Source organism: Vulpes vulpes, chromosome X (assembly GCF_048418805.1).
Source record: "Vulpes vulpes isolate BD-2025 chromosome X, VulVul3, whole genome shotgun sequence".
Lineage (NCBI taxonomy): Eukaryota > Metazoa > Chordata > Mammalia > Carnivora > Canidae > Vulpes > Vulpes vulpes.
This window is the reverse complement of record NC_132796.1, coordinates 1-20,006: the sequence shown is the minus strand read 5'-3', so window position 1 is coordinate 20,006 and position 20,006 is coordinate 1. Positions and strand designations below refer to the sequence as shown.

At 67.2% G+C, this 20,006-nt stretch overlaps 2 protein-coding genes across 6 annotated transcripts in view; one reads left to right on the top strand and one right to left on the bottom strand.

The window, feature by feature from the left end:
- Positions 1-2,580, top strand: part of GTPBP6 (GTP binding protein 6 (putative)) — a 13,393-nt gene extending 10,813 nt beyond the window's left edge. For both annotated transcript variants that reach the window (XM_072744545.1, XM_072744544.1), the window contains exons 8-10: positions 568-716; positions 1,084-1,236; positions 1,494-2,580. In XM_072744545.1, coding sequence (XP_072600646.1) covers positions 568-716; positions 1,084-1,236; positions 1,494-1,617 — 426 coding nt within the window. In that variant the 3' untranslated portion in view covers positions 1,618-2,580. The remainder of the gene's footprint in view (positions 1-567; positions 717-1,083; positions 1,237-1,493) is intronic.
- On the bottom strand, positions 2,406-19,876 carry PLCXD1 (phosphatidylinositol specific phospholipase C X domain containing 1). Of its 4 annotated transcripts, none has more exons than XM_072744546.1 (7): positions 19,726-19,876; positions 16,497-16,640; positions 13,709-13,845; positions 11,518-11,646; positions 10,745-10,900; positions 8,256-8,439; positions 2,406-2,728 (listed from the first exon to the last, which is right to left on the bottom strand). In XM_072744546.1, the coding sequence occupies exons 2-7, from the start codon at positions 16,618-16,620 to the stop codon at positions 2,406-2,408; spliced, it is 1,053 nt and encodes a 350-aa protein (XP_072600647.1). In that variant the 5' UTR covers positions 16,621-16,640; positions 19,726-19,876. The 4 variants fall into 4 exon arrangements, with proteins under 4 accessions (XP_072600647.1, XP_072600649.1, XP_072600648.1 ...); XM_072744548.1 differs by lacking the exon at positions 19,726-19,876 and adding an exon at positions 13,875-15,274 and having other exon boundaries at positions 13,709-13,792; positions 16,497-16,635; XM_072744547.1 differs by lacking the exon at positions 19,726-19,876 and adding an exon at positions 13,875-15,262 and having other exon boundaries at positions 13,709-13,792; positions 16,497-16,634.
- Between the last annotated feature and the right edge of the window lie 130 nt (positions 19,877-20,006).

Below are 20,006 nucleotides of genomic sequence, written 5' to 3'. Positions count from 1 at the left end.
CGGTGATGTCATTCAAGGGCCCATCCTCTTTGGGCTTCCACCGAGCCCCAGACCCAGTGTCAACACCAGGGAAAACCAGACAGACTCCAACTGGAGGGCGTCCCACAAAATTCCCACCAGTGAGACGTTTAAAACCCGGCGAAAAGCATTCTTTAACACTTGGGATAACTCAGAGTCTGAAAGTTCCACGGAAGGTGAAAGGCCCCCGAAGGACGAGGCCCCCGCGGGGGGAGGTGGGGCCGGACCGGTGCTACGCCTGTGAGCGGGCAGGGGTCTAGCAGGCCCCTGTGGTGCGGGAGCTGCGGGGGACGCCAGGGCCCAGGCCGGGCGCAGGGCAGCAGCCTGGCCAGGGCAGGGCCCGCGCGAGGGCCACGGGTGGGCCGCCCACCAGCTCTGGTCTCGGGGAGCTCCGGCCTTGGGTCCCCCCACCTCACAGGGCCGGGACCCCACGGGAAGCAGCCCACTGCTGCAGCCCACTGCAGTGGCCGTCGGAGCCCCCGTCCGAGGTGGGTCCTCCCGCGTGGGGTGCCATCCCTGTGTCCACCATGTGGCTCCCCTGCCCCCCAGGACCTGATCGTCCACGTGAGAGACATGAGCCACCCGGAGACGGAGCTGCAGAAAGCCAGCGTCCTGTCCACGCTGCGCGGCCTGCGCCTGCCCGCCGCCCTCCTGGACTCCGTGCTGGAAGTTCATAACAAGGTGGACCTGGTGCCCGGGTGAGTGCAGCCCGGCGCGCCCGCTGCCCGCGACCCTGGAGCCCCTGCCCGCTGCCCGTGGCCCCGCCCCAGCTGGTGACAGCGGGCTGCCCTCCTCGGGCACTGGAGGCATCCCCCTGCTTTCGGAACAGGGGGGGTCAGGGTGCCCTCTGCCACCCGCGGGCCGGGAAGGGGCTCAGTCAGAGCCGCACACCCAGGGGGGCGCGTTGTGAGCCCCTCGCTGCCGCGTCCTGGTGATCTGCTCTGTGCACTCTCCTGGCCCCACTGGGGCAGTCACACTTGGGGCCCCGGGGGCGGGGGACCCTGGGCGCTCCTCACTCAGTCTTCCCGAGGCTGAGCGGGCGCTGCTGGGGGGCTGCTCCCGCAGGTACCACCCGGCAGGCCCGCAGGCCGTCGCCGTGTCCGCCCTCCTGGGGCAGGGGCTCCCGGAGCTGAAAGCGCGGCTGGAGGACGCCGTTCTGAGGGCCACGGGGAGACAGGTCCTCACCCTCCGGGTCCGGCTGGCGGGCGCGCAGCTGAGGTGCGTGGGGCCGCCCAGCGGGTGGGACAGTGGCCGTGCAGTGGGTGCGGGGAAGGCTGGAGCCGCAAAGCCCTGTGAGCAGAGGAGCCCTGGCGGCTGTGGGGTTGTGGGGTTGCCTGCTGCGCACGTGGGTTAGTGACTCCTGTGTGGGCGCCCCCGGGCTGTGGGCAGGACCCTCCAGTGAGGACAGGGTCACCTGCGGGCTCAGGAACACAGCCCGTGGGGTCCCTACTGAGCGCCCCTTCCCGCTCCGTCAGCTGGCTGCACCAGGAGGCCACAGTGCAGGACGTGGACGTGATCCCCGAGGCCGGGGTGGCCGACGTCACGGTGGTCATCAGCAGCTCAGCCTACGGCAGATTCCGAAAGCTCTTCCCCGAGTGAGCGGACGCCGCCTCGGGGCCTCCCGCCTGCCCCTCCGGGCTGCCGGGTGGGAGGCTGGCGGCCGCGGCTGGAAGTCAAAGGTCAGGTCGCAGGGGGCTCCGCGGCTCTGGTCCCCGGGGGTCCTGACTTCCCCTCCCCTGGCTTCGGCTACAAGGAACAGGCTCCGCTGTGTCTACACCGGCGTTTCTGGTTCTCCCGCCCGCGGGCCGCCACGTCCTCCCGGTGTTGGAGCTTCCATCGGCTGTTTCACACTCGCAGCCGCCAGCCCTCGCTGTGCCCCACGGTGTCCTGCGACTCCTGTCTCGCGGCGACCCACGGGCCTCCCTGCTCCGGTGGCGGAGGAAACACGGTTTGTCAGAGTCGGCACGAAACCGGCAGCGACCTGCTCGCGGGCAGGCCACTCAGACTGGCCCGTGGGAGGGACAGACGCGGCCCGTCAGACCTGGGCTGTCGTCACCCAAGGTCCCAGGACACCCGGGGGTGCAGAACTGGCCATGCCAGCTCTTCTGCTTTAATTTTGCTTTGTTTGTAAAGACTATTTGAGAGACGGAGGGGGTGGGAGTGACAGAGGGAGCGACAGAGGGACGGACGGAGGGGCTGAGGGGGAAGCAGACCCCCGCTGAGCAGGGCGCCCGACAATGTGGGACTTGATACCAGGACCCTGGGATCCTGACCCGAGGTGAAGGCACACGCTTCACGGACGGAGCCCCCCGGGCGCCCCGGTCCTCATTCAGGCGCCCCCGGTCCTTCTGCTCTCCGAGACATTCGTTCGCACCTCAGGGAGCCCACTAGACCCACGCGGTTGCCCGTTTTCTAGAGGAAATGCCGACGTGAGGGGTCCCTTGCAGCCATTGATAACGTCTCACCTCATTTCCCCCCTTCGATTTGTGCTCATCCTTCCAGTGGGGTTTTCTGAGTGATTCTGGAATTCGGCATTCAGGAATAAATCTCTGCGCTGCTTCAGGGCGTGCACGAGGGTGTGTCTTTTCTAAAGACAGAGCGTTCTCAGGTCGCATGAGACTTGTCCACACACACGGCCCTACGGGCCTTGCGCCACCTCTGGGTGCTTCCCCAAGTGCTCCTGCCGCTGGCCTTCCAGAACTCTGCCGAACTGTGGGAGGTCAGATTGGGAAGGTGTCTTGAATAATACCGTCCCCACACGCACATGTCCTGGCCCCCACGCAGCGGACGGAATCGTGTCCCCAAGGACGTCCCCGTCCCAACCCCCAGCTCCTGTCAAGGAAGATGCTGCTTACATGGCAGAGAGAACTTTGCAGAGGGGATGGCATTAAGGACCCTGACGTGGCGATGGCCCTGGTGATCCGCGGGCCCAAGGCCGCCACACGGGTCCCAGTGACGGGGAGGCGGGGCTCAGACTCCTGAGGTGTGAGGTCAGAGCAGAGGTTGCGTCAGAACCTGAGGTGGGCTCGGCTGGCGTCCAGGATGGAGGGAGGCAGGAAGCGGGGAGGGTGGAAAACGGAGCATGTTCCCGCCAGCAGCTCCCCAGACACGCAGGCCCTGGCTTTGGCCCAGGGACCCATCAGCCTCCTGCCTTCCAGAACCCTGAAGAGAATAAATCCGGGGATCCCCGCGGCTCAGTGGATAAGTGCTTGCCTTGGGCCCAGGGCGTGACCCCAGGTCTCGGGATCAAGTTCCACGTCGGGCTCCCCCCCGTGGGGCCTGCTTCTCCCTCTGCCTGGGTCTCAGCCTCTCTGTTGGGCGGGGGCGGGGGCCCCGGAGCGGCTGGAGCCATGGGGCGGCGCACCAGGCCGGGAGCCCCGCCAGCCTTCCTGGTCCCCCAGCTCAGCCCCAGGGGTCTCGGGACACAGTGGGGTCACAGAGCGTCCTTTGTGGGCTGCCCCCGCCCGAGGCCCTGCCCCATCCCCCCGGCGCTGCAGGTGCGCACCCTCAGCCGGGCGCTCTGCGGGTGCTGTGCCAGGGCCGCCCTCCTCCCCCCAGGCCCCTGTGTGCGGTCTGGCCACCCCCGTGTGGGACACGCCGGGGCGGGGTGCGGGGGGCAGGCCTTGGGGGTCTCCCTTTCCTCCTGCACCTGCCGCTGTGCCGGGCGTCCCCCCTCTGAGGCCTGCGGACTCCAGGGTCCTGACACCCACTGCATGTGCTCAACAGAGCGGGGGCTCGTCTCAGGGGCCTGGGCTCAGGCGGGGGCCTTCGGGGGCTCAGGCGGGGACCAAGAGCTTCAGGGGGCCTGGGGGGAGCGGGAGGGGACCTCAGGGGCCTGAGGGATACAGAGACACCGAGCCCTCATGGTCCTTCAGTCAGTGAACGACGAGCTCAACTGCGCCACCTCCTCCCCCACGGGCTGGCGGGCCACTCGTGCAGCCTCCACGTTGCCTGCCGCCCAGATCCTCTGCGGGCGACCCTCAAATACAAGGTCCTCTATGAGTAAGTACCCGGGGGGCAGGGGGCGGCTAGCGGGCTCCGTGGAGTGTGCGACGCCTGATTTCCCCGTGAGGTTCAAGCCTCACCTTGCTGTGGAGATTACTTAAAAGTAAAATCTTCAGAAAAAAAAAAAATTAGGTGTGTGGTGTTTCCTTCATGTCTGCGCTGACGGGCTTCCAATAGCACAGAGCTCGGAGGTTTCCGCCACACGGTGCAGCGTCCGCCTTCAGCTCAGGTCATGACCCGGGGCTCGGGGATCCAGGCCCGCCCCCCCTCCTTCCCGGAGTCTGTGACTCGCTTTGCCCGCCGCCTACTCGTGCTATCACCCTGTCACTCACATAAATAACAACTTTAAAAAAATGTTTCATCCGGTCTTTTTTTAAAAAAATATTTTATTTATTTATTCATAAGAGACAGACACAGAGAGAGACAGAGGGAGAAGCAGTGCCCAGGCAGGGAGCCCAATGTGGGACTTGATCCCAGGACCCTGGGGTCACGCCCTGGGCGGAAGGAGGGCACTAAACCAGAGCCACCCAAGGGTCCCCTCATCCAGTCTTTTAATTAGTAGAATGAAGTGGGTGACAGTGATTTTTTAATTTTTTTTTCCAACAGTGATTTTTTTTTTTAAGATTTGTTTATTTATTCATGAGAGACACAGAGAGAGAGGCAGAGACACAGGCAGAGGGAGAAGCAGGCTCCATGCAGGGAGCCCAGTGTGGGATTTGATCCCGGGTCACCCCTGGGCCAAAGGCAGGCGCCAAACCGCTGCGCCACCCGGGGATCCCCCGACAGTGATTCTTGACAAAGTGCATGACCCCGAGGAAGTGCGGGGCCAACCGGGGGCTTGTACACACCCTCCCGGGGCGCGTTTCCAAAGTGTCTCAGCCGGAAGAAAACCGTAATTATTGGCGTTTCCCAAGAGAAGGAGGCGCACCCCGCCTCTGGGGCCACAGGGAAAAACCCGTTTTGGGGCAAGCAGCGGAAAATCGCATGAGGCCCCCGAGGTTCCATGGAAAAGGCGCGTTGGAACAGAGCACACGGGTCAGGGTTGTGCGGCGACCCCGAGGGCGGGCTGGGCTCCCAGGCACCGCCCCACGGAGCGTCCCCGCCCCCCGGTGCCGCGTGTTTGTGGCCGCCCAGCCGCGGGCCCTCACCTGGAGCGTCCGCATCAGCTTCGGCGACTCCCGCCACACCGCGGGGCGTATATGCCGCGGTCCCCGCGGGGGCTCCGGGCACCTCGCGGCGCTTCGGGCGGGGGCGGGGACGGGGGCGGGGGCGGGGGCGGGGGCGGGGCGCTTCGGGCCGGGGCGGGGCCGGGGCGGGGCCGGGGGCTGGACCGCTCACCCGCTGGCTGCAGCCCAACCTCACGTTGCTTCGCTCGGGGACTGGAAGGTCCGGGACTCGCGCCCTGCGGCTCCCCAGCGGCCGCCGGCGGCGTGGTCGTCCCGGGGCCTGCGTCCGCGAGGGCCTCGGCTGCGTCCGCGAGGGCCTCGGCCACCCAGGCGGGGAGCGGGCGAGCGGGCGGCCCAACGGGCGTGCGGACGCGGAGAGCAGGAGACCGTGTCCTCGGCCTGCGAGGACCGGGGCACGCGGCGACAGACACCGACGCCCAGAGCTAGGGGCGGGGGGCGCGGGGGGCGCGGGGGGCGCGGGGGGCGCGGGGGGCGCGGGGCCGAGGAACGCAGCAGCCGGCGGCAGGCGGCAGCTCAGCAGCGGGGTCGGGGCGGCGTCCGCGCGGCTCTCGGCGGGGCGGGGCGGGAGGGCGCGGCCGCCGGCAGGAGTCGCTCGTCCCAGCGGCGGCGGCAGCGCGGCACCGGCCCGTGTCACCCCTCGCGGGTGTCCCCGCCGCGCGCGGGCCGGCGGGCCGGAGGCCTGGGACACCGGGCGGGGGGCGCTACGCTCCCTCCGGCGGCCCGCGACGGCCCCGCTACCGCAGGGGAGCCCAGGCGGGCAGGACAGCCCCGACGGCCCGGAGCCGGCGCTGCTCGCCCCGCTGCACGGTCCCCTCCGAGGGGCCCCACCCGACACTCCCGCGACCACGCGGCGCCGCTCTCCCGAGGCCCGGCGGACCCCACGGCGCCCTCAGCAGGCGCGCTCCAGCCGCCGGGGCCGCCCCACCGGGAACGCCCACGGGCCGCGACGCGGGCGCCCGAGGCAGGCGGAGGACGGTCACCCGCGCAGCAGCTTCGCGTTGAGCCCGACGACGTCGCCCACGAACGAGTCCGCCCCGACGAAGTCTCCCGCGATGACGTTGGTGCAGCGCGCACCCGGCCCGGGCCGCTGCTCCCGCACCCACGCGCGCAGGCACGGCAGGCGGGGCAGCGTCATCTTCCGCAGGGACCCGGCCGGGTGGGCGAGCACATACGCCAGGTTCTCCGTCAGGTTGATGCCCGCCACGAACAGGCCGCCTGCAAGGGAGGACACGGGACACCTCACCTGCCGCCGCCCCGCCCACCCGGCCCCGCGGGCGGCTCCCTGCAGCGCCACTCCCAGCAGCGCGGGACACGCGCGTCCGCGTCGGCCGGCTCTCCCGCCACCCAACACGCCGCCCGGAGTCACGTCCCCGGCCGGACCCCGCGTGGAGGGCGGGGTCATGCCCCAGGGTCATCCGCGTCCTGACCCCCACGTGGTGGGCGGGGTCGCGTCCCCAGAGTAGTCCCGGTCCTGACCCCCGCGTGGTGGGCGGGGTCAAGTCCCCAGAGTCATCCTCGTCCTGACCCCCACGTGGTGGGCGGGGTCGAGTCCCCAGAGTCATCCTCGTCCTGACCCCCCACGTGGTGGGCGGAGTCATGCCCCAGGGTCATCCTGTCCTGACCCCCACGTGGTGGGCGGGGTCACGCCCTAGTCATCCCCGTCCTGACCCCCACGTGGTGGGCAGACTCATGCCCCAGGGTCATCCGCGTCCTGACCCCCACGTGGTGGGCGGGGTCCCACCGTAAGGAGAGGACGCACGGGCGGATTGGAACACGGAGGGGACGACCTGTGTGACGGCCGAATCAGGAGGGGCCACAGGACGTGGTGCTCCCCGGGGCCTGCACAGGCCGCCGGCCTTGCCAACGGCCTGGCTTTGGTGGGACCCACCCAGCTGACACTTCCACCCTGAGCCCTGGCTCGTGTCCACCCGGAGCACGTGACAACACGGTGGGCGCCGCACAGCGGGGGCCCAGGCTCAGCCGGGGTCGGGGCAGAACGGTGCCCCAGTCGCAACCCTCAGGTTTCAACCACGTGCGCCTGCTCCCCAGCATCCATCAAAGCTGCGCCCCACAACGGACCCCAAACAAGCAAAGAAGCCGGAGGCCAGGACAGCGGCGGGGTGGAACCCCGGCAGCCTTCCATGGGGAAGCGCCCGGAGTGGCGCCGGAAGCTCGGGCAAAGCTCGCCGCACCACCGCCTCCGCCACGGAGTCTGCGGTGGCCGCTCAGCTGGCGCCGCCCGCCCTGTCGCTTTCAAACATTGTCATCGGGATGCGGGGGGCACAGCGCTGGGGCATCTGCCTTCGGCCCGGGGCGTGACCCCGGGTCCGGGATCGAGTCCCGCGTCGGGCCCCCCGCGGGGAGCCTGCTTCTCCCTCTACCTGGTCTCTGCCTCTTTCTGGCTCTTGTGAATAAATAGATAAAATCTTTAAAAAAAAAATCATCCTGGAAGGCGGCTGCTCAGGGAACCGCCCGCCGTGCCTGGTGGGACACATGACGGCGCCACATCACCTGAGGCAGAGCGCAGGCCCGGAGCCCCGTGGGCACCGGCAGAGCCACCCCCCTGCGCCCCGCACGGGAAGTGCTGCCCGCAGACCGCACCCTCGGGAAGGCCCCACCTGGGAGCCGGGGCCCACAAAGCCTCGACGCCCAGCACAGCTGCAAAGCGGGGATGCCCGAGCACGTGTGCCAGGAAGCGGCTGGTTTCTTTACAGAAGCGGCACAAACCCTCAGGGCACGGGACAGCCTGGGCGGGTGCGGACCCTACATGCACGCGGGAATCGATGCCACGGGTGTGCACACGTACGGTCACAAGCACAGGGGTCACGTGGATATGTGCGTGTCTGTGTCTATGCTCACGTGTGCGAGCCTGCGTGCACACATACACACGTGTGCACACCCATACGTGACTTCACACCTGCGTGTACACACACAGGGGATTCCCGAGGCCTACACTCCTCTCCTAAACGCTGGAAGCAACCCTGTGAGTGGCAGCGCGGGTGACGGGGCAGGGTGGCATCTGCCGTGTGGCCGCGCATGGCTCACCTGGGCGGCCGCAGCTCTTCATGCGCTCGAGGTAGCGGATGAGCTCCTCAGCCTTCACCTGGTCGCCCCACCAGTACGGGATCCCGGGCCACAGCTCTGCGTGGCGGCTCACGACGCTCGCCTCCTCGTAGGACACGATGACCTGCTGGCCGCGCGCCCACAGCTGCCTCAGGGTCGGCACTTCCTGGAGGGACGGGGTGGGGGCGGGACGTGTGAGGGACCCCGAGGGGGGGCAGGGCGGGTGAGGGACCCCGAGGGGGGCGGGGCGGGTGAGGGACCCCGAGGGGGGGCGGGGTGGGTGAGGGACCCCGAGGTGGGGGGCGGGGCGGGTGAGGGACCCCTGGGGAAGCGGGGAATGCGAGGGACCCCGAGGAGGGGGGCGGGGCAGTGAGGGACCCCGGAGGGGGGCGGGGCAGTGAGGGACCCCGAGGAGGGGGGCGGGGCAGTGGAGGACCCCGGAGGGGGGCGGGGCAGTGAGGGACCCCGAGGAGGGGGGCGGGGCAGTGAGGGACGGGGGGGGGGGGGGCGGGGCGGGTGAGGGACCCCGAGGAGGGGCGCGTGAGGGACCCCGAGGGGGGGCGGGGCAGTGAGGGACCCTGAGGAGGGGGGCGGGGCGCGTGAGGGACCCCGAGGAGGGGGGCGGGGTGCGTGAGGGACCCCGAGGAGGGGCGCGTGAGGGACCCCGGGGGGGGCGGGGCAGTGAGGGACCCCCAAGGCGGAGGGGCGGGGCGCGTGAGGGACCCCAAGGTGGAGCGTCGGGGCCCTTGAGGGACCTGGAGGAGGGGGCAGGGCGGGGACCCAGAGGGGCGGTGGGGCAGCGAGGGACCCCGAGGGGAGGGCAGAGCAGTGAGGGACCCCGAGGGGGGGGTGGGGCAGTGAGGGACCCCGAGGGGGGGCGGGGCAGTGAGGGACCCCGAGGAGGGGGGCGGGGCAGTGAGGGACCCCGAGGGGGGGCGGGGCAGTGAGGGACCCCGAGGAGGGGGGCGGGGCAGTGAGGGACCCCTGGGGGGGCGGGGCGTGTGAGGGACCCCGAGGAGGGGGGCGGGGCGCGTGAGGGACCCCGAGGAGGGGGGCGGGGTGCGTGAGGGACCCCGAGGAGGGGCGCGTGAGGGACCCCGGGGGGGGCGGGGCAGTGAGGGACCCCCAAGGCGGAGGGGCGGGGCGCGTGAGGGACCCCAAGGTGGAGCGTCGGGGCCCTTGAGGGACCTGGAGGAGGGGGCAGGGCGGGGACCCAGAGGGGCGGTGGGGCAGCGAGGGACCCCGAGGGGAGGGCAGAGCAGTGAGGGACCCCGAGGGGGGGGTGGGGCAGTGAGGGACCCCGAGGGGGGGCGGGGCGTCTGAGGGCGGTGATGCGTCATTGTTGGGGTGCTTTACTGGTGCAAGCTGGGCAGTGCTGTCGGGGTGAGAGAGGCCAGGGCCGCCTGTCCGAGACACTGGCTCTGCAGGATCAGGGGCTGCGGCACTAGTCCCATGGCCCGCCCCCTGAGCCCACGCTGAGCCCTGTGACAACTGGCAGAGCAACGGGCACAGGGAAGGTCACTGTCACTCCGTGATTCCCTGTCCAAAGAGCGCGTCTCCTCCTCCCGGCCTGAACCTTGACTCCCACCTGCTCTGTCTCCCTCTGAGGTCCCCAAGGGAGACTCATGACGCCGCGTGTCCCGGGGCAGCATCTCCACCACGAGGCCCCCGGGTCCCAGAGCACCCGCCCCGGGTCTCAGCGGCCCTGTCCCTGCACTGGCCCAGAGCGCGAGGCCCGTGGGGCTTCCTCCCGGCTACAGGCCACCACTGGGCCAAAGCCAACCCAGAGGTGCAAAGTGGACCCAGGATGGACCTGCGGGCAGTGTTTGGGGTTCCTGGGCCTTAAGGGAGGCCTTTCTCCTGCCGACAAATGGAAAAGATTTTCTAGATGATAAAGCAGGTTGTGTTATGAGTTGATCTGCGTCCCCTCTATAGTCACGTGTTGAAGTCCTCAGCCGTCTCCCAGGACATGACTCTCTGGAGGTGGGGTCTTTAAGGGGACACCGAAGGTTCCAATGAGGTCAGGAGGGTGGGCCCTGACCCCGTAGCCTGGGGTCCTTCCGGGAAGAGGACATGGGGACACAGACATGCACAGAACCACGCGAGGACGCGGAAGAGGCCGCAAGGGCACCGGCCTCCTGGGCAGCTGCCAGCTGCCGCATCGCATGTGGCAGGGGCTGCGGGCACACGCAGCGTGCTCGGGGCATCGAGTCACCAAGGCAACCTGGAAGCAGGCGCTACAGGTCACCAAGGTGCCGGAGAAGCAGCCTGCACGGTCCCACCAGCGCATGTGCCGCCACCGGGCTGCCCCTTGCCGGGAGGGCAGGGTCCTCGTCCTTCGGGGCTTCTGCGGACACAGGAGCACCTCACCCGCCCCACCCCGCCTGAGCATCGCGCTCAGCAGGACCAAGCGAGCAGGGAAGTCTCCTGTCATGATCCTGCACCTCCAGCCCCGCCACGGGGCTTCTTACCCCTCGGGGACACAGCATGTCCCCAAAGATGTTCTTGATGCAGGCCACCAGGTACTCATGCAGGTCCTCCGTCATGCCCTCAAAGTTCCTGCACGCCAGGATGACGACCTCCCGGGGGTGGCTCTCCAGCCACTCTGAGATCTCCGTGAGCGTGTCCTGCGCAGGGGAGGGGGCTCATTCAGACCGTCCCCAGAGAGGCCAGGGGTTAGGGACGCGCCCGCCGCTCCAAGGGGCTCCTCCAAACAGAGCTCCTGGACAGACGGCCCAGGTCCTGCACCAACAGACACCCCTCAGACGCAGCCGCGCTGAAGCCACATGCTCCGGGGCAGGAGCATCCGCCTGCTGCGCTTGTGCAAGCGTGTGACCAAGTGTGTGTATGCTCACGCTAGAGGACACCGCGTGTGCAAGAGCCAGGCCGCATCAACATCCCGTAAGGGGCGTGCAGAGTGAGGTCCCGGGATGGTCTCCCGGCCCCAAACTCCCTGAGGCCTCGCTGGGGGGCATGGGGTGCCCAGGGCAGGCATGAGCGTGACAGGGACGCCTCATATTGACTTCAGAGCGCCCCGCGCAGTGCCTGGAGGGGACTGGAGCGCCTTGAACCAGGCAGGAAGACAGGGCGCCCCACGTATGCAGAATCCAGGAGGCCCGGGGGTGTGGGTGCCGGCTCGCACATGCACCCTGGCCAAGAGTTCTGGAGGCGGGCCTTCTCCCGTCCGGAGTGGACACGGGTGTGGACGGGGAGGCCCCCCAGCCGTCCGCCCTCGCACACGCACCTCCACCAGCACGGTCGTGTACACCATGTGCACGAAGTGTAGGTTCTTCTCAGAGCCAATGAGCATGTGCGCGATCCGCAGGTCCAGGTACCGCACGCCCGCGTCCAGCTGCTCTGTGACGTTCAGCACCTGTGCACAAAGGTCCTCGTCTCTGCTGGGGGCCGTGTGGCCCCCACCTCGGCTGGCTCACTGCCCCCGTGCCGCGGCTTGGAGTTGGCGTAGAGATGCCCACGCGTGGGCCTGCGTTTGATGTGGAGTGGGTAGGTATTGACGCCTGCCTGGGCTCAGGACGCCGCTTGGGCCACGCATTTGGGAACGTGCTTCCTGGCGACACTGGGCACATCCAGCCCCAGATGGAGGCTGCAAGGTCCCGGCCTGCGGTAAACGGCCCCTCGGCCCTATACTGGCCTCCAGACCTCCCTGCTGGGCCCTGTCTCCCCCTCTTCCAGGGCAGCCACCAGGAAGGACCCTGTCTGGGTGCCTGGCTCCAGGGAGCCTCTCTGGGACCCTGTGGGGGGGAGAGGGGAAGGCAGGATGCTCCAGGAGAGTCACATATCCTGAGCACTGTCCCCACCCCACCAGCACTAGGACTGGCAGGAAGGGGTCCGCAGAGCGTAAACGGGACGGCTGGACCCTTGCAGGCAACACCATAATGGAAAAAGCAGGAATTTACAGGGGAGTCGTACCTACACCCTGGGTAGCCACGCGGGGAGCTCGCACCCCTCCTGCTGGTCCTCCATTGACAGCTGGGGGGGCGTGGCAGAGAGGCCTGCGTGCACGGGGGCTGCACCCCAGCGCCTGCACACGCACAGTCCGTGCTGACCCACCAGCCCTGTCGCCAGCATCCCCACACACCCGCGTACACAATGTGGACCTCTCGTGGCCCACGCCACAGTGGGCCTGGTGCTAAGGGTCCCCAGCACTGCGGGCCCCCAGGACCCCATGACCCAGCACTACAGGTAGGCTGCACTGAACCGGCTCATCCCTCTCGCAGGGCTGGGGTGACGCAGGAGGCAGGAGGCGGGAATGCGGTCTTTCCACATTCCAGGCCCTCCTAACCCCAAGGGACTGGAGTTCCAGGAAGAGCATTTGGGAAGGACAGAGCCAGAGCTGGGGCCGCCACCATGGAGTCTCCAGCACCGCGTGGGAGACCTGAGCACACAGACCCCGACCCTGAGGGGCCTAACCCTGAGGGCCGGGCTGCTCCCCAGGGGGGCCCCGCGGGGGAGGCAGCACCTGGGCCCAGGCCAGCACCCCCACCATACAGGCTGTCTAAAGCCTTGCAGGGCGCAGCCCCATTGCAGCTGGGTGCCCCCCACGTGGACGGCCCATGTCACCCTGACCTTCCTCTGCATATACCTATGAGGACCCCCCAGAGCACCCAGACCTTCCTGTGCATGCCCTCCCATGAGGACCCCCAGAGCACTCAGACCTTCCTGTGCATGCCCCCCATGAGGACCCCCCAGAGCACCCAGACCTTCCTGTGCATGCCCCCCCATGAGGACCCCCAAGTCACCCTGACCTTCCTCTGCACATCCCCCATGAGGACCCCACAGGTCACCCTGACCTTCCCCTGCACATCCCCCATGAGGACCCCCGGGTCACCCTGACCTTCCTCTGCACATCCCCCATGAGGACCCCACAGGTCACCCTGACCTTCCTCTGCACATCAGTTACCCCCCCCCCCCCGCCAGGGTCACTGTGACCCTCCCTACACACCTGCTGGCCCCCGGAGAGAAGGGACCAGCAGGAGGAGGGAGCAAACCCCAGTCGGTAAGGACGGGCTCTTCCCTCCTGGGCGTGAGGGTGAGGGCGGGTTGGCTGCACCCGCCTCCTCCGCGGCATTTACTGAACAAACCCATCGCTGCGGGTCCTTTCTCTTGCTTTGCACGCGGGTGCACGTCTGCAACAGGCCTCTGCACACGTGCATAGCTCGGGGGTGTGGTTTCTCGCGACCTGGCGGCTCTGAAAGGTGACCCGGAGGGAGGACACAGCGCCGGCCTCCGCGGGGAGGACAGGCCTCGAGCCCCAGCTGCCTCCACACGCAGACCGCTAGGTCTCACAGGCAGGGCCCTGGGGTGCTGTGTGTGCTGGGTGGGCCCGGGGCCAGCCTCAGAGCCCCCGCACACACACAGGGGTGAGGGCGCCTGCCCAGCCGGAGGACGGCGGTCGGGCCCGCTGCTGAGCCTACCTGGGTGGTGGACCACTTGAGCACCAGGGGGTGGGTGACACATGGCAGCACCTTGTCCAGAAGCTGCAGCAGCCGGGACTGGGTCTGGGAAATGGGCGAGTTCTTGTTCAGGCAGTAGGTCATGGTGTCGTGGCTCCCTGCAAGCAGACCCGAGGGGACGTCTCACCCGGGAGCCTCTTCCTGAGCCGTGTGGTGTGACCTGCACGTGCACAGCACGCCCAGCGCCGGGCGTGGGCCGTGGCCCTGCACACATGCCCACCCGGATCCTGCGGACGGGGCCTGGGTATGCGGAGCCTCATCCAGGACCAGGGGAACCCGAACTCCGGGGCCTCGTGTCCCTATAAGGGGCAGAAGAGGAGACACAGACACACACGGGAGAAGCCACGAGACCCCAGGCATCCCCATCTCCGGGAGGGGAAGACCGGAGGTCATTGCCAGGTCGGCCCCGTGCAAACTGTGTCGTCGCCCCACACGCCCTGGACGTGCTCCTCTGACCGGGAAGAAACACCCTCACATTCGTGCACACTAAAAAACCTGAGGGTTTTCCAGAAACTTTCAAAAAACAAGAGGAACAAAGGGGGATTTTTTTCTATGAGGTGCTAAAGTACGCGTGCTATGCGTGAACGTGCTGCGTGCAAAACTAAGCCTGCCACGATCGCTCAGACGCGGCGTCGCGGACCGCAGACTCGGATCGCAATACTGTGTTCACACCGGGGCGCGTGGTACGGACCTGAGGGACTGTCAGCAGGCGCCCTGGTCAGCGGGCCACGCGGGAACGGTGCACATCCGGGGGCCCGGGGCCTGTTCCCCGTCCAACGCGCCCCGCGGTGCTTGCAGATCGGGGTGGCCGAGGAAGGCATACAGCCCTCTGGGCCACGTGGTCAGCGTCTCTGAGGGTGGCCCTAACCCGAGACCTGTGCAGGACAGACCGACAGACCCGACTTCCCAAAGAAAAGCTGACCTTCCCTTGGGGCGCCTGCGTGGCTCAGCGGCTTGAGCATCCGCCTCTTGATTTCGGCCCGGTCACGATCTCAGGGTCGTGAGCTCGAGCCCCATGTGGGGCTCCCTGCCCAGGGCAAGTCTGCTTGAGGTTCTCTCTCCATCTGCCCCTCCCCCCCTCACTGTCTCTCAAATAAACACATATTTCTGTTTGTTCTCCCAGGACCTGGGCAGCTCTGAATGCGACCCGGAGGGAGAACACACCACTGGCCTCCCCAGTGAGGGGGAACAATGGACTTTTCCTTGACGTGGAAACTTAAAAGATAGAAATGACACAGTATCAGATGCTGTGGGTGTCCCCGTGGTCAGTGAACTAACGTCCTAAAGGTGTCCCAGGGACACACATGTCCGAACACCGTGTGGCGGACAGAACGTGAAATCCAATGTCCCAGCTCGGGAGACCTGACGTCTGAGATCCAGGGGCTCCGGGGAGGGTCCCTCCTGCCTCTTCTGGCGTCTGGGGCCCCAGGCGTCCCCGGGCTGGTGGCCGTTCCCTCCCGTGTCCTCCGTCCTCACGGGGCTCCTCCTCTGTGTCTGCGTCTCCTCCTCTGTCTCCTGTGAGAACCCCTGTCATTGGACGTAGGGCCACCGGGTCCAGGACGAGCTCAGCTCAGATCTATGCTCAGTGGGGAGTCTGCTTGGGATTCTCTGTCTCCCTCTGCCTCTGCCCCCCGCCCTCTAAAATAAATAAATAAATTTTTAATAAAAGTCATAAAATTCCCAAAGAAAGACACAGCTGTATGTGAAAATGTGAATAAATCTCAAAAACTGTAAACATGTATCCAGGTGAGAAATCTGCCTATTTCTGCAGGAGGAATTCCAGATACTGCACATCCACAGACGTGGACACACGTGGCGGGATCCACTACACGCTTCTTTTCTGCAAAAACCGAAGGCTGCAGTGCCCACATGCTCATCAGTATGGAGCTGCAACCACTGGTCCCGGGGCCACAAGGGCCTGACTCAGGGCCACCACGTCCTTGGACCAGAAAGTCCCCAGAGCTCAGTGTGACCTCCTAGTGGGTCGACCTCTGGACATTCCAGGCCCCAAGTGCAGAGGACGCTGAGCTCGCGGCTGACAGGGCATGAGGGATGCAGCCACAAGAAGCCAGTGGGTTCCCTACACGTGGGACAGGCTGGCAGGGGGCGTGATCCCGAATCCCTATGCTGTCAGGTTCCCGTGGAGCCACGTGCCCCAGGGGTGTGCGGGTGCCTGCCAGGCTTGCATCATAACAAAGGAGATGGAGAAGAGAAGACACTCACATGGTGTGTGTGTGCACGTGTGCTCGAGTGTGCACGTGTACACGTATGTGCATGTTTATGTGTGCCTGTACTATGTGTGTGCATGTGTGTGGATCGGTGCCTGCATTGTGTGTCCATGTGTGTGTATGTGCCATGTACCGTGTACATGGATCTGTGTACGCGCCCGTGTTGTGGGTGTGCATGTGTGTATGTGCCTGTATTGTGTGCACACATGTGCGTGTGCATCTGTGCCTGCATCGTGTGTGTCCGTGTGTGTGCCTGTATCGTGTACATGGATCTGTGTATGCACCTGTGTTGTGGGTGTGCATGTGTGTTATATGCCTGTATTATGTGTGTGTCCGTGTGTGTATGTGCCTGTATCGTGTACATGGATGTGTATACGTGCCTGTACCATGTGCATGCATGTGTGCATGCACACCTGTCTCCCTATATTGTGCGTATCCATGTGTGCACTTTGCGTGCTTTCCCGCACACCCAGACCGTCCCCCGCCGGCAGCGTCCCAGCAGGGGACACAGAGGCCCTCACCTGGGATGGACAGGTGGTGCAGGGGCACATCCCAGAGCAGGGGGCACAGCGCCGACATCCAGTCTGCATTTGTGGTGCATGGCAGGCTCTGGAAGCTGCCGGAAGCGCTCAGCTGTCCGCCCATCGGGGGCCACCCTGTGTGACCTGAGGACGGAAGGGAAGGTTTGCAGACATAAACCAAGGGGACCCAGAGGTGCCTCCAGGGCGGCCCCTGCTCCCGTCATGCTAATCCTCCCTACTCCCTTCCCGGGTCTGTGGGGGCAGGTCCTCCATCCTGGGGGGGATGCCTCGAGGGCCCAGGTCAGCACCCCACACTCTGTCTCCCTCTAATAGGCTGCAGGGAATATGGTGCGTGGAGTCCCGGACAGGGCCCCACTGAAGACCACACAGTCCCCCGGAAGCACCGGAGACGCCGGGCTGGGGATGGCAGGGAGCCCTCCGGTCCTTAACCTGTGGCCCTGGCCACTGCCTCCTGAGCCTCTGCCGGGAGCATGCCCGACCCCCCTCAGGGCAGCGGACCCTCGGGATTAGCACAAGCGTGGGCGTGTGACATCACCTACAGAGGAAAGGGAGCCCCAAGACGTGTGCACAGTGCTCCCAGGGGGCGAGACCTGGGGGTCCCCTGCTGCTAAAGCCACATGCCTGCCCACCACAGCCCGGCGTCCTCACCTGCCACCTGTACCCAAGGGACACCATCAGGGGCTGAGCCATGTCCCCAGCCCCAAGGTGACACGTCCCGGTCACCCTGCAGGAGCCTGTCCTGGGCTGAGCCGTGTCCCCCCACCAGATCCCTGGCTGCAGCCCTGGGGCGTACAAAGGGTTCCGAGCAGAAACACCAGACGTGAGAACCAGGCCCATGGCGACCACGCGGCATTTGGCCACCATGCCGTCACCCCAGCCACGCGTGGGAGGGCCGAGTCCCCTCTGGTGTGCGTGTGCCTCTTGCCCCTGGGCAGCTCTTGGTGCTCTGTGTGCACAGGGCAGGGGCTCAGAATTTGCCTCCTTGAAATAGGCCACTTTGCCATCAGGATTATTCTGAGCTGAAGGCGACTGAGAAACCACAGTGACCCGGGAGCTCCGAGCTGTCCCCTCTGCCTAAAACCAGGTGGTAATTCCCGGCTCCGTCCCAGGCCCTGGCTCCAGCCCGGAAATGAGGAACATTCGCAGCAGAGAAGTGACACTTCCCTCCCGGACTTTCCCCCCACGTCTACCTTCTCACAAGTCACTGTCCTGACGCCCCGGCCCCCTTCCTCCGCGGTGTCACCCAGGGTCCCCACAGGGGTGTCCCCGCTCGCTGAGAAGGTGGGCAAGCCGGGGGTGGCCTCCGTGAATCCTCCTCCCCTGCGAGGCCTTGCACACGGAGCCGACCTTTTCTCCTGTGCGTCTTTGGTCGTTTTGTTTTTATTTCTTTGTTAGTTTTCAAAATAAGCCTGATGCGCGACGTGGGGCCCAAACTCGCAAGCCCGAGATCACGCGCTGCACGTTCCACCCACGGAACCAGCCACAGCCTCCTGGTTTTTGTCGTTTTCATTTGCAGGTCGCGTCCCCAAGCCTGGGAGCGCACAATCTCCCTGTCTACACCGCGGCCAGGGCACCGAGAGCCGGTAGCGCTGGTTCTCCCACCTCGGGAGCGATGAGCACCCGTCCTCTCCCCATCCGTAAGGGGGTCCTTGAGAGGCTCTCCCAGCACCCCTGCACCCATGTTCCCTCGTGGTGTGTCCCAGGGCTCAGCTCGCTCTCAGGCTCAGCGGTGTCCCTGCAGGGGAGCGTGTGGGACCCCACAGCTCCTGGGGGCACTAACGGTCATGCAGCAGGTGTCCAGGGGGCGGGGCTGGGCTGTGCCCCCAACCCCACAGGAACCATTCCTGGAGGTGCACCCGGGCCACATGCCGCCGCCGGCCGAGCCCGCCGTGTCTGGAATGCAGGCGGACCGGGGATTGTGTAAGCGAGTCCTCAGCACTGCTGGTGTCCGCGGACCTCCCCTGGGCTGTGCTCGCCCCAGGAGGCCACGCCCGTGTCCTTGATAGGAGAACGGGGGCGGGGCCGCGACTGGCGGTCCCCAAGGGGCGGGGGCCTTCACGCCCCTCGCAGCCGAGGCCAGCCCAGGCCCAATCCTCCGCGGAGGGCCAGACGGGAGCGACAGCACAGTCCGCGGCGGGACACCAGAGCCTGCGTAAAGGGGCCGGCAAAGGTCCACCGGCGGAGGCCCCTCCGTGGTCCCCTGGGGGAGGTCCCGGTGCCCCTGCGCCCTCCACGCCCCTGGGAGAGGTCCCGGTGCCCCCGCGCCCTCCCTCCGCTCCCCTGGGAGAGGTTCCGGAGCCCCCGCGCCCTCAGTCGGTCCCCTGGGGGAGGTCCCGGTGCCCCCGCGCCCTCCGTGGTCCCCTAGGGAAGGTCCCGGAGCCCCCGCGCCCAACGTCGGTCCCCTGGGGCCCCCGCGCCCTCCGTGGTCTCATAGGAGAGGTCCCGGAGCCCCCGCGCCATCCATGGTCCCCTGGGAGGGGTCCCGGTGTCCCCGCGCCCTCCCTCCGCCGCCCTGGGAGAGGTCCCGGTGCACCTGTAGCCCCAAACAGGCCCACCGGCGCGGTCCGTCCTCAGCCGTCCCCCCTCCCCCGCCCCCCGCGGGAGCCAGGCAGGGCTTAGGGAGCCCTGGAGTGTGCGTGTGGACAGGGATTGCGCAAAACTGGAGTACATGCGGGCTTGCAGGCGCCCACAGCCCAGGCAGGTGACACAGCCGAGCCTCCCACCTGTGAGCCTGCAGGGACGCTGCCCGTCCCCACGTGGCACATCTGAGGGCGGTGACAGGCGCACGGTGACGCTCAGGAAATAGCTCGTAGGTGAACTAAGCGACTTGCCAGCCGGGGGCATTCGGTCCTCACCGGGCTCCCCAGCGCTCCCTGCCCGGCCAGACGCTGTGCCCCAGCACCTGAGGACCGGACCAGCGGTGGCACCCCGGGCGCCAACATCCCTTCACCTGCCAGGCAGCAGGGTCGGTGCCCAGGGCACCTGCCACCATCAGGACCCTGCAGCCACAGCCTGGGCATCCAGCTCAGCTCTGACCCCAGCACCCTGCCACCCTCCCCGCGAGTCTTCAGGGGACACTCTGGTGGCCCTTCCCACTGCACCTCCCGCGGGTCAGAGGAGGAGTGGCCCCAGTGCCCACACCCCAGGCTGGGACCCCCTCAGCCTGCTGTCCCCACGGCCCCCCACCGGCCAGCCCAGAGGCACTCACCACCCGCAGTCTCTCCCAACAGAGTTTCCGGCAGAGATTCCCTCCTCTTGCCACTGCCGCTCAAGCACTTCCTAAAACGCTCTCTGCCAGGCCATTGGTCGCCGGGAGCACCACCCCGAGGGGAGGAGGAGCTGCCTCCTAGATGCTTCTCTCCGCCCCTGGACCTGGACCGAGCAGCAGCCTGCAACCCCCAGGCCCAGAGCAGGAGCCCCCCCGGCCGGCGCTGGCCCACGGCCAAGGTCCTCACAGCCCCAGGCTGCAGGGACCACGTCTAACGGGGC

What these genes read in the sequence shown, in the direction of transcription:
- PLCXD1 (XM_072744546.1), bottom strand. Translation starts at nt 16,620, where the DNA reads ATGGGCGGACAGCTGAGCGCTTCCGGCAGCTTCCAGAGCCTGCCATGC. An exon ending in TCAAGTGGTCCACCACCCAG is followed by an intron (nt 11,647 to 13,708) that starts GTAGGCTCAGCA and finishes CTTTGTGCACAG; the next exon opens with GTGCTGAACGTCACAGAGCA. An exon ending in GAAGAGCTGCGGCCGCCCAG is followed by an intron (nt 2,729 to 8,255) that starts GTGAGCCATGCG and finishes GACCTCCCACAG; the next exon opens with TTCGGCAGAGTTCTGGAAGG.